The sequence below is a fragment of the Salvia splendens genome, chromosome 17, assembly GCF_004379255.2.
Source record: "Salvia splendens isolate huo1 chromosome 17, SspV2, whole genome shotgun sequence".
NCBI classification, from domain to species: Eukaryota; Viridiplantae; Streptophyta; class Magnoliopsida; order Lamiales; family Lamiaceae; genus Salvia; species Salvia splendens.
In genome coordinates this window covers 20,321,814-20,340,864 of record NC_056048.1, presented here as the reverse complement: position 1 = coordinate 20,340,864, position 19,051 = coordinate 20,321,814, and the positions used below count along the sequence as shown (strand labels likewise).

At 39.1% G+C, this 19,051-nt stretch overlaps 3 protein-coding genes across 4 annotated transcripts; 1 reads left to right on the top strand and 2 right to left on the bottom strand.

Moving 5' to 3' along the window:
- Nucleotides 1–4,692: 4,692 nt before the first annotated feature.
- On the bottom strand, nucleotides 4,693–5,867 carry LOC121773902. The gene is made up of 3 exons (XM_042170824.1): nucleotides 5,819–5,867; nucleotides 5,307–5,738; nucleotides 4,693–5,219 (listed from the first exon to the last, which is right to left on the bottom strand). Exons 2-3 carry the CDS (start codon nucleotides 5,403–5,405, stop codon nucleotides 4,710–4,712), a joined length of 609 nt encoding a protein of 202 aa, XP_042026758.1. The 5' UTR covers nucleotides 5,406–5,738; nucleotides 5,819–5,867; the 3' UTR covers nucleotides 4,693–4,709.
- Nucleotides 5,868–5,879: 12 nt separating this feature from the next.
- Nucleotides 5,880–8,531, bottom strand: LOC121773903. Of its 2 annotated transcripts, XR_006044879.1 has the most exons (6): nucleotides 8,280–8,531; nucleotides 8,090–8,116; nucleotides 7,924–7,983; nucleotides 6,870–7,038; nucleotides 5,987–6,418; nucleotides 5,880–5,906 (listed from the first exon to the last, which is right to left on the bottom strand). XR_006044879.1 is itself a non-coding variant. In XM_042170825.1 (5 exons), exons 1-5 carry the CDS (start codon nucleotides 8,409–8,411, stop codon nucleotides 6,402–6,404), a joined length of 405 nt encoding a protein of 134 aa, XP_042026759.1. In that variant the 5' UTR covers nucleotides 8,412–8,531; the 3' UTR covers nucleotides 5,916–6,401. The 2 variants fall into 2 exon arrangements, 1 of the variants encoding a protein (XP_042026759.1); XM_042170825.1 differs by lacking the exon at nucleotides 5,880–5,906 and having other exon boundaries at nucleotides 5,916–6,418.
- Nucleotides 8,532–14,810: 6,279 nt separating this feature from the next.
- Nucleotides 14,811–17,793, top strand: LOC121774034 (folate-biopterin transporter 1, chloroplastic-like). The gene is made up of 9 exons (XM_042170953.1): nucleotides 14,811–14,953; nucleotides 15,521–15,756; nucleotides 15,849–15,913; nucleotides 16,011–16,173; nucleotides 16,449–16,597; nucleotides 16,669–16,923; nucleotides 17,005–17,173; nucleotides 17,252–17,344; nucleotides 17,451–17,793. Exons 2-9 carry the CDS (start codon nucleotides 15,667–15,669, stop codon nucleotides 17,748–17,750), a joined length of 1,284 nt encoding a protein of 427 aa, XP_042026887.1. The 5' UTR covers nucleotides 14,811–14,953; nucleotides 15,521–15,666; the 3' UTR covers nucleotides 17,751–17,793.
- The last annotated feature ends 1,258 nt before the right edge of the window (nucleotides 17,794–19,051 follow it).

Below are 19,051 nucleotides of genomic sequence, written 5' to 3'. Positions count from 1 at the left end.
TGGTCGCATTCCCGTTGGCGTAAGCGTCGGGACTAGCTCACCTTGCGGTGTCTGAGGCGGCGCCATCCTCGAAGACGGTGGTGTCGAAGGCCGAGGAATAAATGGAACTGAAAGATCATGTAACATCAGTGCTACTCAACTCTAATAATCAATTGCAAAAATCAATGTATTCTTTTAACGAGAAAATCGCGTTTATAGGCGACTTGGCCTTTAAAATAACGCAAATGTACCCATTTTGTTATCAATTCCATTTATGGGAAAAATGCCGATGAAGTTGGCGTGTTTATAAGTAAAAACGCCAGTGATATTGGCGTGTCTATACGCAAACACGCCAACATAGTTGGCGTTTTACAATGGCACCGTATCTTGCTCGTATTTTTAACCAAACTACTTAAATTTGAACACGCCAATCTTGATGGCGTCTTTACGATATAAAACGCAAAGGTCATTGGCGTGTTTAACGTAAAAAACGCCAACCTGATCGGCGTTTTTGGGTTGAACCATATTTCTCAGATCTCCCCCAAAATCGCAGACCCTAATCACATTTCCTCCCTCCCCAAAACGCGAAAAACCTTCCCAAAGCTGAAAAATGCGAAAACGCTTGCCTTGGTCGGGTCAACCCGGTGGTGGATTGAAGCGTGTAGATTTCTATTTTGGCTCATTTCTTCCAAATATTAGTACTCGCAATCGGTTGGTATAGCTAATTTTTAACTCATTCTTCCAAACATTAGTCTACCAATATTTGATGGATTATTATGATAGTATATATTGTAGTGTAATTTATATAATTATTTGATGGATTGTTATAGTATTATAAATTGTATTGTAATTAATAGAAATATTTTGACCAATTGTTATGGTATTATATGTTGTAGTATATCTAATTTTTTACCCATATTTGATAGGTTGTTATGATAGTATATATTGTAGTGTACTGTAAAGAAATATTTTTGACCAATATTTGTGTTTGACATTAATGCAGATAGTATGACGTGGTGTGTCCATTTATATTGGGGTGGAAATATAATTCCCGGAACAGTTATTTCATATGATCCTCCTTTTGCAAAAGGATTGATTATGTTGGATGAAAGTATTTCCTACGAAAAGCTTGTGGAAACAATTTGTGAAAGAATGGGGATAAACATATTTGAAAACAAACTTCAAATAGTATGGAAACGTCATATATTCTATGGATCTTCAATCACGTATATAGGTATTTTACTAGAAGAAGTATACATGCCACTAATGTTTAGTGAGAGTATGACTACAGGAGGTCAAATTGAATTGTATGTTGAGTATTCGTCAATTACTCAACAACATAGTCATCATCTCATGAGTAATGATGTTGGTACGTCTACGAGAGTCCGAGAACCATATGTCGCCGCAACACAAGATTTTGATGTTGGTACGTCAACGAGAGGCCAAGAACCATGCTTCGATACAACACAAGATTTTGATATTAGAGGCGTGCATTTAGGGGACAGTGACAACTGTGATGTGGTTGAGGACATAATTGGTCCTGATAAAGGCGACTTTCTTGATCAACAATCACCTTATGATTCTGAAGATGTCGATCCGGATAGTACAGATTCAGATGGTGCTTCGTCGGATGAGGACTAATTTGTTGCTCCAAGAACATCCATTCCGGTTGGAGAAACAGTGGTTGGAGAAACATCAATTGGAGGAAGAGCAGTACGAGAAAGAGTAGTTCCACAGTTCCCACAGCCTGGTATGAACTATTTTCGCACCTTACCAGGTCCATATGATAGTTTTGATCTAAAAAACTTTGAGTCTGATGATCTCAATGTGCATTATTGGAGTGAAAAAGATCCGAGCAATGTCGGTTTGCATACTAAATTTAAAACCAAATTGGAATTGAAGTCAGCTGTGACTTTTTGGCATTTGGAAAAAATCCGACAATATACAGTTGTTGAAAGTAAAGGAAAGAGATGGCATGCAGTTTGTAAGTGACCACAAGGAAATCCGAAAGATAAGTCCTTACCGCCATGTTTGTGGGAGTGCCGAGCAACATTGAGGAAGCATGATGAACACTAGCAAATTAGAGTGTTTAGCACTGCTCATACTTGCATGGGGGATCGTAATTATAATGGGCACGCTAATCTTTCGTCGGGTATGATAGCGTTGAGTGTTCGACATCAGATAGAAAACGATCATTGCTACAAGGTAAAAGCAATTGTGGCGGATATTGAAAATAGATATCATGTGAAAGTTAGTTACAAGAAAGCATGGTATGCTCGGAGGACAGCTATTGAGCTTGTGTATGGTTCGTGGGAGTGGAATTTCAAAGTTTTACCAGGTTATTTGAATGAGTTGCAAAGACAAAATCCTGGCACAATTGTCGAATGGTTACATGATGAAAGATTAAGCAACGATATGAACAAGGTTTTCAAGTACGTATTTTGGGCTTTTGGTCCAGCTGTGGAGGCTTTTCAACTATGCAAACCAGTTTTAACCGTTGATGGAACTCATCTACGTGGACGATATCGAGGTAAAATTCTTATTGCCGTTGGATTTGATGCTAATAAGAAATGTTTGCCTATTGCATATGCCATTGTTGATGAGGAAACCATACAAAGTTGGAATTGGTTTATGGAACGTATTAGACTTCACGTAGCCAAGCATGAAATATGTGTAATATCTGATAGGCATGTGGGAATCATAGATGCAATGAATTCTCCCATATGGAAAGAAGAACCCAATGTGGGGCATCACAGATTTTGCTTGGTACATGTTAGAAAAAATGTTTTGCAGAATCACAAAGGCATCATGGTAAAAAGACTTGTTTGGAAAATTGGTATTGCTACAAAGAAACGCAAGTTTAAGATCAGACGTCGTTTACTTCGAATCATCAACAACGAGGCTGTGCAATACCTTGATGCCGTGGAGTTAGAAAAATGGAGTTTGGCGTATGACAAACACAAAAGATGGGGTGAGATGACCACTAATATGGTGGAATCTTACAACAATGTGTTGAGAGACGCAAGACAACTCCCAATTAAAGCTTGCATTGATCTGATATTTTGGAGGACAATAGAATGGTTTAATGAGCGGTCAATTGCATCAACACAGTGTGCCACACCACTTACCCCGTGGGCCCATGAAAAGGTGTGCAAAAATGATGTAAAAGGTCAATTACATAATGTGAGAGTCCCAAACACAATTGCAGGGCTTTACGTGGTTCGAACAAAGCGTCGAATTGGTGGAAAGGGCGGTAATAAGTGGAAGGTAAAGTACTTGGAGTCGAACTAACTGCAAATGTCAAAAGTGGCAGATGTGGAGACTTCCATGTTCACATGCAGCGGCAGTTGCGCGGTTTAGAAACGAGCCCATGCTGTCGCTTGTTGATAACGTATACCGCACAAGTGTTTGGGTACACCAGTATTCTACGGTGTTCAATCCAATCAGACACCAAGATTATTGGGCTGTGCCTGAATGGACTTTGCAATGTTCACGAGCCCAGTTAATGCCTAAAAGTCGAGGTCGATATCGTACTACTAGGATTCCTAATCAGATGGATGTCCGTGAAGTTGACCAGCCACGCGCCCGACGCCGATGTAAACATTGCCGTCATCAACCAGGGCACGACAGACGCAACTGCCCGAATGCTTCTTCAAGGATGGATACTCAGTTGGTAGATGATGCCGCTGACGATTTTATGCCTCCACCTCCATCAAGATCTGCAGTTCGAGGTCGTCATTCTATCAGCCACACTGATGATGCCGATCACGATATCATGCCTCCACCTCCACCAAGATCTGCAGTTCGAGGTCGGCATTCTGTCAGCCACACTGGTGGTACAGGCGACGACATTGGGCTCAGTGATATCCCACATTCTCCACCTAGGTCTTCTGTGCGAGACGATTATTTCGGGGTTGATTTAGAGAATGTCGTTGTGCAAGATACTCCTCCGTCTAGACTCTCCACCGCCAGAATCGGGAAGGGTATCCGTAGCTTCTTTACCCGGAGAAGGCGAGACAATTGAATGTGTAACAACTATTTAGTTGAATTGAACATTGTTCTGTTTATTCTTTATAATTGTAGCTATTTATTGAATTGAACATTATTTTCCAAAACCAAATTTTTCCCAAGGTAAAAACGCCATCTCCGTTGGCGTTTTCCACTAAAAACGCCAACTACAGTGGAGTGTTAATGCAGAATGTCCGCTCTTACGTAGGAAAAATTGGCAAAGTTTTGAGCAAGGTAAAAACGCCATCGAAGATGGCGTTTTCCACTAAAAACGCCAATAATATTGGCGTCTTTTAAAACATGCCAACGACAGTGGCGTGTTTATGCAGAATGTCCGCTTCAACGAAGGAAAAATTGGCAAAATTTTTCCCAAGGTAAAAACGCCATCTTCGTTGGCGTTTTCCACTAAAAACGCCAATAATATTGGCGTCTTTTAAAACACGCCAACGCCAGTGGCGTGTTTATGCAGAATGTCCACTACGACGTAGGGAAATTTGGCCAAATTTTCCCCAAGTTAAAAACGCCAATTGGAGTGGCGTTTTATACAAAATCTTAGTGCGGCTAAAAGGCCAACTGGGAATGGCGTGTTTGTTCCTATCGTCGACCAATAAGTAATATAAAGAGTTCAAAATATCAATATGAATACGTGTAAAAAGAGGATTTATCAAATCGTCTAATATAACGAGTTCAAATCAATGAAAAACCACCAATATCAAATTAGTTTAATCATCTCGCCGTTTCCGCATAAACAAACCCCGTATCCCCTTCCCAATTTTGGATGTAGATCTAGGGATCCTTGAGGGAGGAGTATCTTGAACAACAGCGTTCTCTAGATCCACCCCAAAAAAGTCATCTTGCACAGACGACCGCGGTGGAGAAGTGGGGACATCACTGAGGCCAATGTCGTCGCCGGTACCACCGGTGTGGCTGACAGAATGACGGCCTCGAACTGCAGATCTAGGTGGAGGTGGTTCCACAAAATCATCATCGGAGCGGTGTACGGGCTGAGATGACGACTCTCCGCAGGCGGTTTTCTTTTTGGTTCGTCGTTTTGCCTTTTGCCTTACGGGTACGTCCACGTCCATTGCAGAGCGCTGCGAAGGACGGTAGTCCATCCGCTCAGCCTCTCCGGATATCCGCAGTCCTTCTTCAATCATCCTCGAAATGGTTCCCAAAGCCGGATGTTCTGTCGTATCTTGGCCACTTAGAAAGTGGCGCACGTTGTGAAGTGTCTCCACATACAATTATCAAAGTTAAATACATATCATAATATGAATTTAAATAATTAACTAGGGTTTGGTTAAGTATGAATAATTTACCGCAAATCTATGAGAAGATGCCGTTTCGTGGAAGCCCTGTTCAGCATGCACGCTGGGTTTGGTTAAATACACAACAGTTATCTGCCGAAACCAATCCATATATTCTTCGGTTGCAACGGGCTCATCACTGTACTCCAGATCAGTCCACACCAAAAAGTGCCTGTTGTCCCACTCCTGTATATAATTGGCGTGCCAATCAACCCAATTTTAACTAGCTTTTCCACGGCGATCCTGTTTCGCAAAATCAGTACCGTGGAACCGGGGGAGTTGCAGGATATACGGTTGGACAATCCCAAATTGGCGCAACACTCGGTGTGGCAGGTGTGGCTCAGCCAGATTCCAGCAAATAAGCGTTGTTATCGACATCCATACAGGACGACCGGCATCACAACTTTCCGGCAACTGCCGTTGGAGATAAGGCATCCAAATAAACTACAGGTAACACAAATTTATTCAAATTAATTTCAATAAAAAACAACAAACAAAAAACAATTTATAAGTATATGAAGTACCTGGTTGGCATGCATCATGGAGAACTGATCTCGGAAATTTTCAATACAATGTCCGGGTGCTTTTACATATGACGCCGGACCATTCCATCTACAAAATGTAAATTATGAGCGAATAACACGAAGACTGATGAACATAAAGCTTAAAAAATGAATTAGTGAACAACTTACGCGCTTGCACATGGTAGATAGTCTGTATGCACGGGATCTAGCATCCTCGGTCTAATATTTGGGATTCTCTCCCAAGCCCACAGCTGTAATAGAGTTAAGGCTCCCCCGACACCCGTCCTCTTAGCAACGGCAGCTTCACACAAATTGTGGTACAAGCAAGCAAGCGTCGCACCACCCCAGCTATAGGTAGAACACCGTTCTATATCCATGAAAAATTGCAAGTAGAAGAACGTAATTTTATTTCCGGTGGCATTCGGGATCATCAGACCACCAAGTAATAGCAGACAGTAGATACGAGCCCGCTGAGCATATATGTTGTGTTCGTGCTCATCATTCAGCTCAATCCTCAATTGACGCAATAAGCTTGTCTGCTTAAAAGACATTTCCTTCAACTCGGATGCGTCCGGTATGAATCCTAGAAAATCCAAACACCTGTACAACATACAAAATGGAACACCAAAATCAAATAATTCACAATACACAAATTCACCTACACAACATTTCACACCCAAAATCATAACACAATTCATCTACACAAAATTGACAATTTCAATTACAAATTTGTCCAACCTAACAATTTCAATTTGTCCAATTTCAATTTGACAAACCTAACAATATAAACAAATTTAACAATTCAAACTAATCAACATACATCAACCAAAACCCACATAAACCAAAACAATTTGCCCAATTTTTTAGCTATAACAACCCTAGGGTTTAGGTTTATAATCAATTTTATACACAAATTCACTTAAACCCAAACAATCCAACATAATAATCAACAATAATGTTATTCAACCAATCCAAAATGCATAATATTTCAACTCAATTCACAACCCATTACAATATTTCAACTAATATTGTAAAAGATAAGCATACTAACCGAAGAAAATATATGAATCTGGGGAAGAATAGCACCGATTGATGAATGGAGGGCGAAATGACGGAGAGGAGGGCGAATTCGCGGAGATTGGCGATGCTTGGAGAAAAATCGCAAAGTGTGGTGTGCTGTGATGTTTTCGCGATTTGGGGGTGGAGGCTGCTATATCAGCCTGTTAAAACACGCCACTCAAATTGGCGTTTTTTGGTTAAACACGCCGATGTTATTGGCGTCTTTCCTTTTAAACACGCCGATGTCATTGGCGTGTTTTATATACTACACGCCAACACCAATGGCGTGTTTTAACGTAATGATCATTGGAAAGAATACGCCCAAAATACGGCACAAGTATAAAACGCCAACTATGTTGGCGTGTTTGCGTATAGACACGCCAATATCACTGGCGTTTTTACTTATAAACATGCCAATTTCATCGGCGTTTTTCCCATAAATGGAATTGTTAACAAAATGGGTACATTTGCGTTATTTTAAAGGCCAAGTCGCCTATAAACGCGATTTTCTCTTCTTTTAACATCTATATGAATTATATATGCCTGAACCGAGCAGTGATAAAATAACAACCAGTTGACATCACGTAACATATCAATTACCGGCTTTCATTATAAAAAAAATCTACTGATACTCATGAATCAACAATCTAATATGGTTTGTGATACCAACTATGATTAATGAATCAACAAACTAATATACGTGGCTCTCAATTCTCATTTTAATAGCGGTCTTAGGGGAACATGACCGACCTTGCCCGAACACATTTAAATTTACTTAACCAAAAATTATACTCCCTCCGTCCCACAATAATTGTCACACTTTATTTTTACCACAAATAGTAAGTAGGTCTCACGTTCCACTAACTTACTTCCCTCATATCTTATTATAAAATCAATATAAAAAAGTGGGTCTCACATTCCACTAACTTTTCTAATCAATTTTTCTTTACATTTCTTAAAACCTGTGCTCATAATAATAGTGACAATTATTGTGGGACGAAGGGAGTATTTCACATCGTATATGGATTTAAAAATTGAAATAGTACCTTGAGGAATTGAAGGAGGAGGTGATCTATTTGGTGCAGCAGGGTTTGAATTCCTTGGTGCTATACGGACCAAAATCATCAAGATTTATTAATTAATTAATTATGTCATAACAATAAAAATTGATGATGTGTATAAATAGGAGTTGGGAACGGATTATAAATGTACCTGGAGCTGGAACAGGGCTAGCCGTGGCTGCAAATTGAGGCCAAATAAGTTAGTAATATTATTAAGCATAATTGAAATTTGATAGGCACCTTCCACAAGAAAAAAAACTAATAAACACAAAATTAGAGACGAAGTTATTTGCATTTGAATTTTTTTTAAAAAAAAAAACTAAATTTGAAAGGTTAATTACCTTTGCATTCAATGGGACTCCAGATTGGTTGCATGCTTTAGGAAGGGAGATTGCGAGAGTTGGATTGATGGGAACTTGGAAAGGTACACCTCCTGTCACTATCAGGCACAAGCAATCTTGGCCGTTGCTCATGAAGTTGGCGACGACGCGTTTGACCCGGTCGTCAGGAACCCCCTATGCACGACCCGAAGCTGCGTAGCATGCAGGTTGCGTTTGTGTTCGTGTTCGACTGCGCTGCCATATACGAAGCCAGGAAAGCTATGGTCATCAGAGGTACCACTACCAATACGTTCATGTTTTTCATGGATGCGTGTTAAGTATAGTATAGATTGCATGCTTTAAGTTTGTAGAAAAAAGGGGGAGAAGACAAGAAAGAAGGCTAGCTCACCTACTTTAACTGTATTTAGCAGTCACCCTGTTACATGTCAAACTAATCTTTTTCTTTTGGGTATGATGATGATGATGTTTTAGTTAAATTCTTTGGGTTGAGACTAAGACCATGAATATTAGGATGTCTATTCACAGGTTGGTAAACTACATAACTAATCCTATTTTTATCTTGAATAAGTCTTTGTAGGAATTCAATAATAATTTGCATTTCTTTCTTGTCATTAATATCTGTACGTGCATCAAAATTCCTCTGTTCTAGTTCCCCTACTTATTCCACTAATTAAACAAAAATGAAAGAAGGGGAAATATATTAAATAAGCTCTCAAGCTATATAGCGTACAAAAATACAAAATTCAGAACTGTCAATTCAAAGTAAAAGAAAAAAAGGATATTGATTATTGACCCCTAATATTATACTACAACTTTCCAAAAGTTAGTTTTTCCATAAACTTTAAACTTTGATAAATAATATCATGAACTTTATCTGAGTTTGTTATTTTTCACCGGCGAAAATAATCCGCCAAATAATATCATGATACAGATTTTTTTATTAATTTATCGACAACAACTTCGAGAGCTTTAAGTTCTCCAATATTTGAAGATAGTTTTTCTTGAAACACACTCTCCAAATTGTTCTTCAATCCATTAATATAGCTGAATTTTTTTCGCTAGTAGAAAATAACAAATTCTAATAAAGTTTGTAATATTATTTGTCAAGTTGAAAGTTCGGGAGAAAAGTTAACTTGTTGAAGGTTACATAATATTAGGGCTAATATCTCAAAAATAAAATGCGAAATTAAATACTCCCTCCGTCCGCCATTAGGAGTTTCATTTAAGGACGGCACGAGTTTTAAGAAATGTTAAGAAAAGTGGGTGAAAAAAAGTTAGTGGAATAGAGGTCTCACTTGTATATATTAGTTTTAAATAAAATATGAGTGAAATGAGTTAGTGGAAGGTGAAACCCTATTACCATTTAATAAAAGTGAACAGAAACTCCTATTCGCGAACGGACTAAAATGAAAAAATTAAACTCCTATTCGCGGAGAGAGGAAGTAGATATTACAACCACTCCATTCCTCATAAAATTAATATAACTGGAGAAACTCATTTTAGTTAACTAATTTTAATTAGGAAAGACCCATTTCAAATTCGAAGACTGGAAAGAATTTGGTAACTCAAACATTTCATATTCCATATGTGTACTTGTCAATTACATATATGCTGGAATTTAACTCTGCTATCTTAAATTCAATTGTGTATCAATTATTGTTAACATATGTCGCGCTTAATCAAATCTTCCTGAACTATCGCCCACAAATTTTATTCTTCATAAAATAAAATGAAACAAAACAAAACAAAACAAAACAAAATAAAATAAAATAATTGTTCCTGGTGGAAATTTAACCACCACTAGCAGGGGTAGTTCGGTCAATATATTTTTGTATGCTAAGTGTCACTGGTGGTTAGAGATGCCCACGGTTCGAAAACCGGCGGTTCCGGTTTTGGCGGAAGCGGAACCGGAACCGGACCGTGAGGCTATTTCACGGTTCCGGTTCCGGTTCGAAAACCGGGCGGTTCCGGTTCCGGTTCGGAACCGCCGGTTTTCCGGCGGTTTTGGCGGTTCCGGTTTTTGAACCGGCGGTTTCGCCGGTTCAATTTTTTTTTTTTTTTTTTTTTTTAAATTTGAAATTTGGCTTTATACAACAAATCGGAACAAGACAATGCATAATTCAAGCACAAATAAGACGAATAAGGAGAAAATGAAATAAATTTTATTGATTTTGAGTTGTAACGGACAACGATACATTACAATTTACAATACATAAGTATACAATACAACAACATACAACAATGTAATATAATTTACAAGTGTCGTCGGGCGTCGGCTCGTCGCCTCGTCGGACTCGGAAGGTAAATTTAAAAAAAAATGAAATGGGGGGGAAAAAGGAAAAATTGAAAAGGGCTTGAGATCAACTTAAACTTTCAAAGTTAAACTTTTCAAATTTAAGTTGAGTTGCCTACGTATCCACAATTTTATTGAGGAATCAAAGCCCACGTAGTTCTCTTACCTTGGGATCAACCCTTTTTTCTTGCAAAATGTTGCCCATTTTCTAAGCAAACACATATCAACACGCTATATACACATTGCTACATTTCTAATAGGGGCAATTTGATCTTCCAAAGCAATCAATGCAGCAATGTGTATATAGCGTGCTGATATGTGTTTGCTTAGAAAATGGGCAACATTTTGCAAGAAAAAAAGGTTGATTCCAAGGTAAGATTTCATAGATCATTCAGGATGCGGCTAAGTTGTACTTGAAGATCATTAAAATATATTCCGCATTTGATATTTATCAAATGGGGAATATATTTTAATGATCTTCAAGTACAACATAGCCGCATCCTGAATGATCTATGAAATAGGGGGAAAAAAAAAAATTGAAAAGGGCTTGAGCTCAACTTAAACTTTCGAAGTTAAACTTTTCAAATTTAAGTTGAGGTGCCTACGTATCCACAATTTTATTGAGGAATCAAAGCCCACGTAGTTCTCTTACCTTGCTTACCTTTTTGGTCGGCAGTGCTCGCCGTTCACCGCCCCCGTCGACTCATTGCTAATGTTGAGTGCTATCGCTTCTGACCTCGTCATCGCCATCGGAAGAAAATTCTTCACCATCACTCTCTACACGGAAGTCGAAATCCGGCTCTTGTGCTCTCATGTCCGCCTTTGCCCAATCGTCAAGTAACATAGTGGCTTCCATGTTCTTGGCGGAGAGATTGCTCCTTTTGTCGTCTAGGACACAACCGCCGACACTAAAAGCTTGTTCAACGGCGACGGTGGAAGCGGGAACGGCGAATATCTCCTTAGCCATGATGGAGAGTATCGGAAACTCTTTGTCATGTGTTCCCCACCAATTAAGGACGTCAATTTGTTGAGTAGGAGGACCTGCATCTTGAAAAATAGAGCGCGATTCCAAATATATATCTAATTCACTAGTCGCTCTAGTCCTATTGGTTGTAGTACCGTATAGATCTTGCAATTGTGATACTACGTCGGGATCGATCATGACATTGGAAAAATCCCCTCCACCAAAATCAAATGTAGAAGGACTAGGAGGAGCACGTACCTGGTGAGCGGTGTTATACCGCATTTCATATTCCGCGTAGAGAGAACGAAGTGCACTATCTAACCTATGTTTGATTTCATCAACATCCGGAATACTTAGTTCGAAGCATTCTCCTCTTGTCAAGCCCATTTCGCGGAGTTGAGAAAAATCCAAAGCGTGCAAACAACCATAGTACATGTCTAAAATTTTATAAACACCATGCAACTTCCACTTTGGATCCAAGCATTTTGCAATCAAAAACACATTTGGAATACGTGAAAAATATTTTAACCATTTTTCAACCATGTAAAACAAAATAGCCTTCAACTCAACGAATTGAGTATTTTTCACACAAGTTTTAAAACCAATTGCCACATACATGCAATGCTCCAAAACGCGCACAGAAGTAGGATAATAAACACCGGATAACTCAACAGTGGCATTTTTGAAAGCGCGGAATAATCGAAATAAATCCATGCTGTGGTCCCAACAAGCGGGTATCAAAATCAAATCAGAAGGAACATGAGGACAACTTCTAAAAAAATCACATAAATACTCAATGTGGTTCAAAGTCGACTCCAACATATCATATGTCGAGTTCCACCGAGTTGAAACATCCAAACGAAAGTTGGTGTACCTGCATTGCTTACCATGACAATATCTCTTCCAAGCTCTACCAATAGGAGCTTTGTTATGAATCAACTTCACAGCAGTTCTAATAGGATCAACATACTTTTGCCACAAATCGATGGCATCTTGAACACACAAATTCAAAATATGGGCAATACATCGCACATGGAAATATTTACCATCAATAACAGGAGAACATGCACTGATTAAATCATCTATGCTAGCAGTGTTAGCGCTAGCATTGTCAAAACCAATAGAAAAAATTTTATTGATCAATTGAAATTCATTCAAAACTTGAATGATCAATTGAGCAATTGCTTGTGCAGTGTGTGGTGCGGGAAATTCCCGAAATGCAATCAAACGTTTGTTCAAAGTCCAACTGTGATCAACGAAATGCACTGTGATGCCCATATACGAATTTTTACAAAAACAATCAGTCCACACATCAGAACAAATAGAAACTTTATGCCCTAAGTTAATAATAAACGTACCTAATTGCGCCTTCTTTTCCATGCATTGTCGAACAACGGCTCGCGTCATTGAAGTTCGACTCAATTTTCTTGCAGCGGCATTATATACTTGCCGCATACTCGACTCAAAAGCATCGTTATCAAAAGCATTGAATGGAAAATGTTTCATAACGGCAAATCTAGACATCACATTAAGAGCATTTTTGTGATCATATTTCAAAAGAGTATTGCTACACATACCTGATGTTTGGGATGAACCCGTCGTCCCACTTCCGACTCCATGTTGAAAGTTGAGTTGAGTTTGGGTTGGAGCGATACCAAACTCGACCGGATGCGCTTTCTCCAGGTGACGGGTAAATGTACCGTACCCTCCACCCTTTCGGAATGTGTATACGTTTTCGCAATAGTTGCAATACACATTATAAGTGTTTGGATCGTTACTATCTTGTACCCTCTTGAAATGTTTCACGAAGATGTTTGAGGTTAAAGACCTTTCAGCTGGTCTAGGAGGTTGAGGAGGTTGTCCACGTCCACGACCACCACGACCACGCCGACTCCTTGGTGGTGGTGGGGGTGGCATTTCTTGAACCTCTTCTACCTCCTCCCCCTCCTCCTCGTCGTCATCATCATCATCATCATCGTCTTCATCAACATTCACGGGGGTTGGACTTTGTTGGGAATAGGCACCGCGACCGGGAGCACCACTACCGGTACCAACATAAGCATCGCCTTGGTATTGAGAGCGAGAGAGAGCAATAGCATGTGCCACATCTTGCTCTTCTCGAGCCTACAAAATAATATTTGTATTGTAAATACAAAATAAAATTATGAACAATAATGAAATGTAATTCAAAATTAATGAAATTAGTAGATAATAAATATTAACCTGCCACTCATCCATGTTCATTTGAGAAATTTCATCAATAACGGATCTCCGAGATGGCCTCTTGGCCTTTCCCTTTCCCTTATCAACACGACCTTCTCGGGATGAAGACATATTGGAATGGTATGTAGAAATGTAGAAATATGGAATAATATATTTTTTTTTGTTTTAGTAATTGAGAAAGAAAGACAACTTATAGAACTACGGGAACAAGTATAACTGTATAAGTGTATAACAATGCGTAATAAGAGTAGCAATTGCGTAATTAAATGGAAGCACAATAGCACAAATGAGAAATTGGAGACAAAGAGAGAGAATTGAGAGATTGAAGAGAGAAACTCTTATTAACACAAGAGTGGGGTGAATGTAAATGAGGATAGAGGGGGGTATTTATAGAAAAAAATGAGGGGGAAAATGGAAGAATTCGAATTTGAAATTTAAAAAAAAAAAAAAAATTTGAATTTTCACAAAACCGGCGGTTTTGGCGGAAAACCGCCGGAACCGGCGGAACCGCCGGTTTCCGGGCCAAAACCGCCGGTTTCCGAAATAAAACCGCCGGTTCGGTCAACGAACCGTCTGCAAAAGCTGCTCCATTGTCGCCTCGTGCTCCGCGCCGCCTCGAAAGTCACTAAACCGGCGGTTAACCGCCGGTTTTTCCGGTTAACCGCCGAAAAACCGGCGGTTTCGACCGTTTTTGAAGATCACCACCGGCCCTCATCCCCCTGCCTCGATTTAAGCGCCGGAACCGGCGGTTCCACGGTTAACCGCCGGTTCCGAACCGTCCCGAACCGCCGGTTCGGTGACGGTTCCGGTTCGAAATATCTTGAACCTGAACCGGACCGCGAACCGAATTGCGCCGGTTCCGGTTCGGGAATATTGCGCCGGTTCCGGTTCCGGTTCCGGAACCGCCGGTTCCGGTTCGGCGGTTAACCGCCGGAACCGGAACCGGTGGGCATGTCTACTGGTGGTTTCATCCTCCTTCTATCCGAGCTCTACTTTCATTAATGGCAACGAGATCATTGAGCTCCACTCAATTCCCAATTATACCCTTGCCACATCACAATATCACCTTCTTGTCCCTCGGCCACTCCCGCTGCAAACCGTCGCCTTCCGCTTCGATCATCCGTCGCAAGTTCCGGCTGAAACCACCTCCGGATTCAGCCACGTATATCCGGCGCGACTCCGATTCAATATGTGGTGAGTCATATCTACGCTTATACGCTGAGTGACATTAATGGACAATGGTTGAATGTGATGATGAATTGGAATTTACGCACTTACTACTTTTTTCCTGCTAGTTATGTTTTCTGCTGTTTTAATTAGTAGATTTTTTTAAGTTTATGAATGTTGTGGAGAAGTATCTATTAGTATTTTTGCAGATGATGCAATTTTCGAAGTGTTATACTCCATTTATGTTTATGTTAACTTTCATTGGTTGAGGAGTGCGGATTTTGTGGATGATGCAGTTACTGAACTACACTATTTAAATGAGCTGAGACTTGTTATTTAAAGTAATCTATAAAAGTAGGATTACTGCACTAAATTATTTGCCAGCACTCTTGGAGATCACTGAATTCGCTTATAAAGATATGGAAGCTAATTTCTGACTTTTACCTAGAATGTGGAAATTTAGAATGATTTGAATTTTTATGATCTAATTATACAGAGGTTGTTTCTTCTTGTGATGGTAGTTTGCATCTCTCTCTCTCTATCTCTCCCCTCATTCCCACACACATCCCTGATTAATTTATGTTCATCATGAAGCTGCCGGGAAGGGGGATGTGCTGACGAGCACTGAAGATAAAGTTGTCAGTTCCTCGAGCAAAGCATCCTTGTACGGAAATGGAAATCCTACCAACTCCATTAGTTTGTTTGGGGTTGACTTAACTGCGGATAATACTGCCGTAGCTATGGTATATTTCGTTCAAGGTGTTTTGGGACTTTCCAGGCTTGCCGTCAATTTCTACCTGAAAGATGACCTGCATTTAGACCCTTCAGAGGTATTAAAACATACTTAATTGACTAGACAGCTGACATATCTCATGTGAAATGCGGTCACGGTCACGACTTACATTTCTGTATAAATGACTAGACAGCTATAATATTTGGCGTCTCATCATTGCCTTGGCTTGTGAAGCCCCTGTATGGATTCATCAGGTAGAATCACTTACTCTGATTGTCTATCTCTTCTCTTTCCCTTTTACAGTAGAGTGAATATATATATTCTAAACCTAGTTATGAATGTGTTGTGCAGTGATTCATTCCCTCTCTTTGGCTACCGAAGAAGGTCGTATTTGGTTATCTCAGGACTCTTGGGTGCCCTCTCATGGGGTTTGATGGCAACCTTGGTTGATAACAAATACAGTGTTGCATTCTGCATACTTCTGGGATCTCTGTCTGTAGCATTTTCGGATGTAGTAAGTATATGGAGATATATTTAGTGCAATTTCACCTTACTGTGTGCGCTCTTTAGTTTCAAAATTTATGTCGAATTAGATTACTTTGCTTTCAAACTGACATAAGTTTAGAATATAGTGCTCTCTCTGGCTTCCTGAATATCATTTACTAATATTTTAGAAATTTACTTACACTACTGTATGCATTATTATACAGATGACATTGGCTTATTAATCATCATCTAGACAGCCATATGCAGTCATTTCAGTTCTTATAAAGATAAAGCATGATGCAGGTTGTGGACTCCATGGTTGTAGAGAGAGCTCGTGGTGAATCACAGAGCATTTCTGGATCCCTTCAGTCACTCTGCTGGGGATCATCAGCTTTTGGAGCTATTATAAGTTCCTATTTCAGTGGATCATTGGTGGGTGCTTATGGTGTGAGGTATACCATATGATCTATCTCATCATTTTTACTTGCACTATTCTTATTCATGATTTCTTAAGCATCTGCAGGTTTGTATTTGGATTAACGGCTTTGCTTCCACTAATAACATCTGCTGTTGCCGTCCTTGTGAGAGAGGAGCCAGTGCTTGGCCCAGCAAGGGTACTGAATTTCTCATTGGATAGATCTAACTTTCTTGAAAGCTCAAGGAACACCATCACACAGGTGTGGGTTGCGGTAAAGCAGCCTAAAGTATTGCTTCCCACTCTGTTCATTTTCCTATGGCAAGCAACACCTCAATCTGATTTTGCCATGTTCTATTTCACGTATGTTGGCGATAATTCTCATGGTTCCCTTTTTGTTGTCGTCTTGATGATGACTCATAACTGCGATCTTTCTACTATCAGAACGAATAAGCTTGGTTTTACTCCGGAGTTTCTGGGACGCGTGAAGCTTGTCACTTCCATTGCATCATTAGCCGGTGTTGGACTCTACAATGGCTTCTTGAAAAGTGTCCCTCTGCAGAAGATATTTCTCATGACTACTCTCATTGGCTCTGCTCTTGGATTAACTCAAGTATGATTTCTCTTCATGCATCCTTATTAATAAAATTAATTTTTATTATTAATCAATAACACATTTGGCATATGTCAGGTTCTACTAGTCACTGGATTGAACCGGCAGATTGGTATAAGCGACGAATGGTTTGCAATTGGCGACTCATTGGTCCTAACAGTTCTCAGTCAGGTATTTCTACATCTCTGAATCTCTGATAGCAGTGTGTATCAAGTGCATACATCCGGAACATAAATTTCATTTGTTTAGAAGCTCAACGAGGGAGTTTCCTTCTCAGGTGTCGTTCATGCCTGTTCTCGTGTTAGCTGCAAGAATCTGCCCAGACGGCATGGAGGCTACTCTATTTGCAACACTCATGTCGGTTTCAAACTGTGGCAGCGTCCTTGGTGGTTTAATCGGAGCTGGACTAACTCAGCTCCTTGGCGTCACGAAAGATGAGTTTTCAAATTTAGCTTCTCTGATTATTCTTTGCAATTTGAGTTCATTGCTACCCTTGCCTCTACTTGGCCTCCTCCCTCGAGATATATCTGGTAGCGATTCTAACGAGAATGCTGATGTTGAAACAAAGTCGAATTGAGTTTAATGATACCTTATACAAGAAGTAGTTGTATTCTGAAAACTTCGGGCTGTATAGATAATTGTAAATAGGCAAATGGTAGTATTATTTTCTCAGTCAGATAGATAAAATGCATAAGTAGCTTTGGATGGAGTATTAAATTTTCTCGAGCATATATAAACATGGGTTGTATTTCATTGTAACTATGTTTTATTATGTTATCTACATAGTAAAAGGTCAATTTTAGTTCTAAACATAAGAGCAAAATACGAATTTGGTTTAAAACATTCAATTTTTAAAAACATGTACATTAACATAACAAATAAAATTCTTGTCGGAGAGGTCTTTTTTTTACGGTTCCGTAAAAAAACTAACTGTCATGCCACTGTGCAATTAGCATTGACCGTTAGTTTTTTGATGAAACCGTAAAAAAAAGACTATTTCGTCGACATTTTCATTGTTTTGGATCCATTTTTTAAAAAGTAAATATTTTTTACTAAATTCGTATTTTGATCATATATCTCGGACCAAAATTGACCATTACTCTTATCTAAATTTGTAAATCTATCACACGTCTTGATTGATCACAAATTTTGTCATCATGGATAATTTATTTCCGGTTAGAGAGCCAAACATAAATTACTCCTGTTTATCCTGGCTGTATAATGCATTCCACTATTCTTTTAAATTTAAAGCATAGTCGAATTAAGAATCGCGATTTAATTTTAACTTGGTACATTAACTTGGCAGTGGATGATTTGGCGAGGATAATATAATTCAAAAGAAAAATAGAACAAAGAGAATATTGAACACCTTGTCCTATAAAAATAGGAATATTGGGATGACACAAAAATTAATGTATAATTGATAAATTAAAAAATAATGAAAAAATAGATAACATGGTGTTAAAATCGAACTAACATTTTCTCTACATGTACAGTTAAAATATACAAATTCCAAAGAAATGATTTGTAAGAAAACACACAATTCCACGAAAATGACGATGCATATGCCAAATTCCTCTGTTAAATCGTCGCTCGCAACGTGCAAGAAAGACGCCAACTGCAAGCATCTGCATCGCTAGCATCAACGCCACTCTCGATTTTATGTCACACAGCATCAAATGGCTTCTACAATGGGCATATGCTCCACCTACTGTTATTAGTTAATTTTAAATTTTTTGAAATATTCTTATTTATGTTCCGTTTTAATCTTTTATATACTCCCTCCGTATGACATAATTGTAAAATAGCACAAGACTTTAGAAGATATTGTTTTGTGGGTGAGGTGGAGAGAGAAAATAATATTCTATAATAAAATAA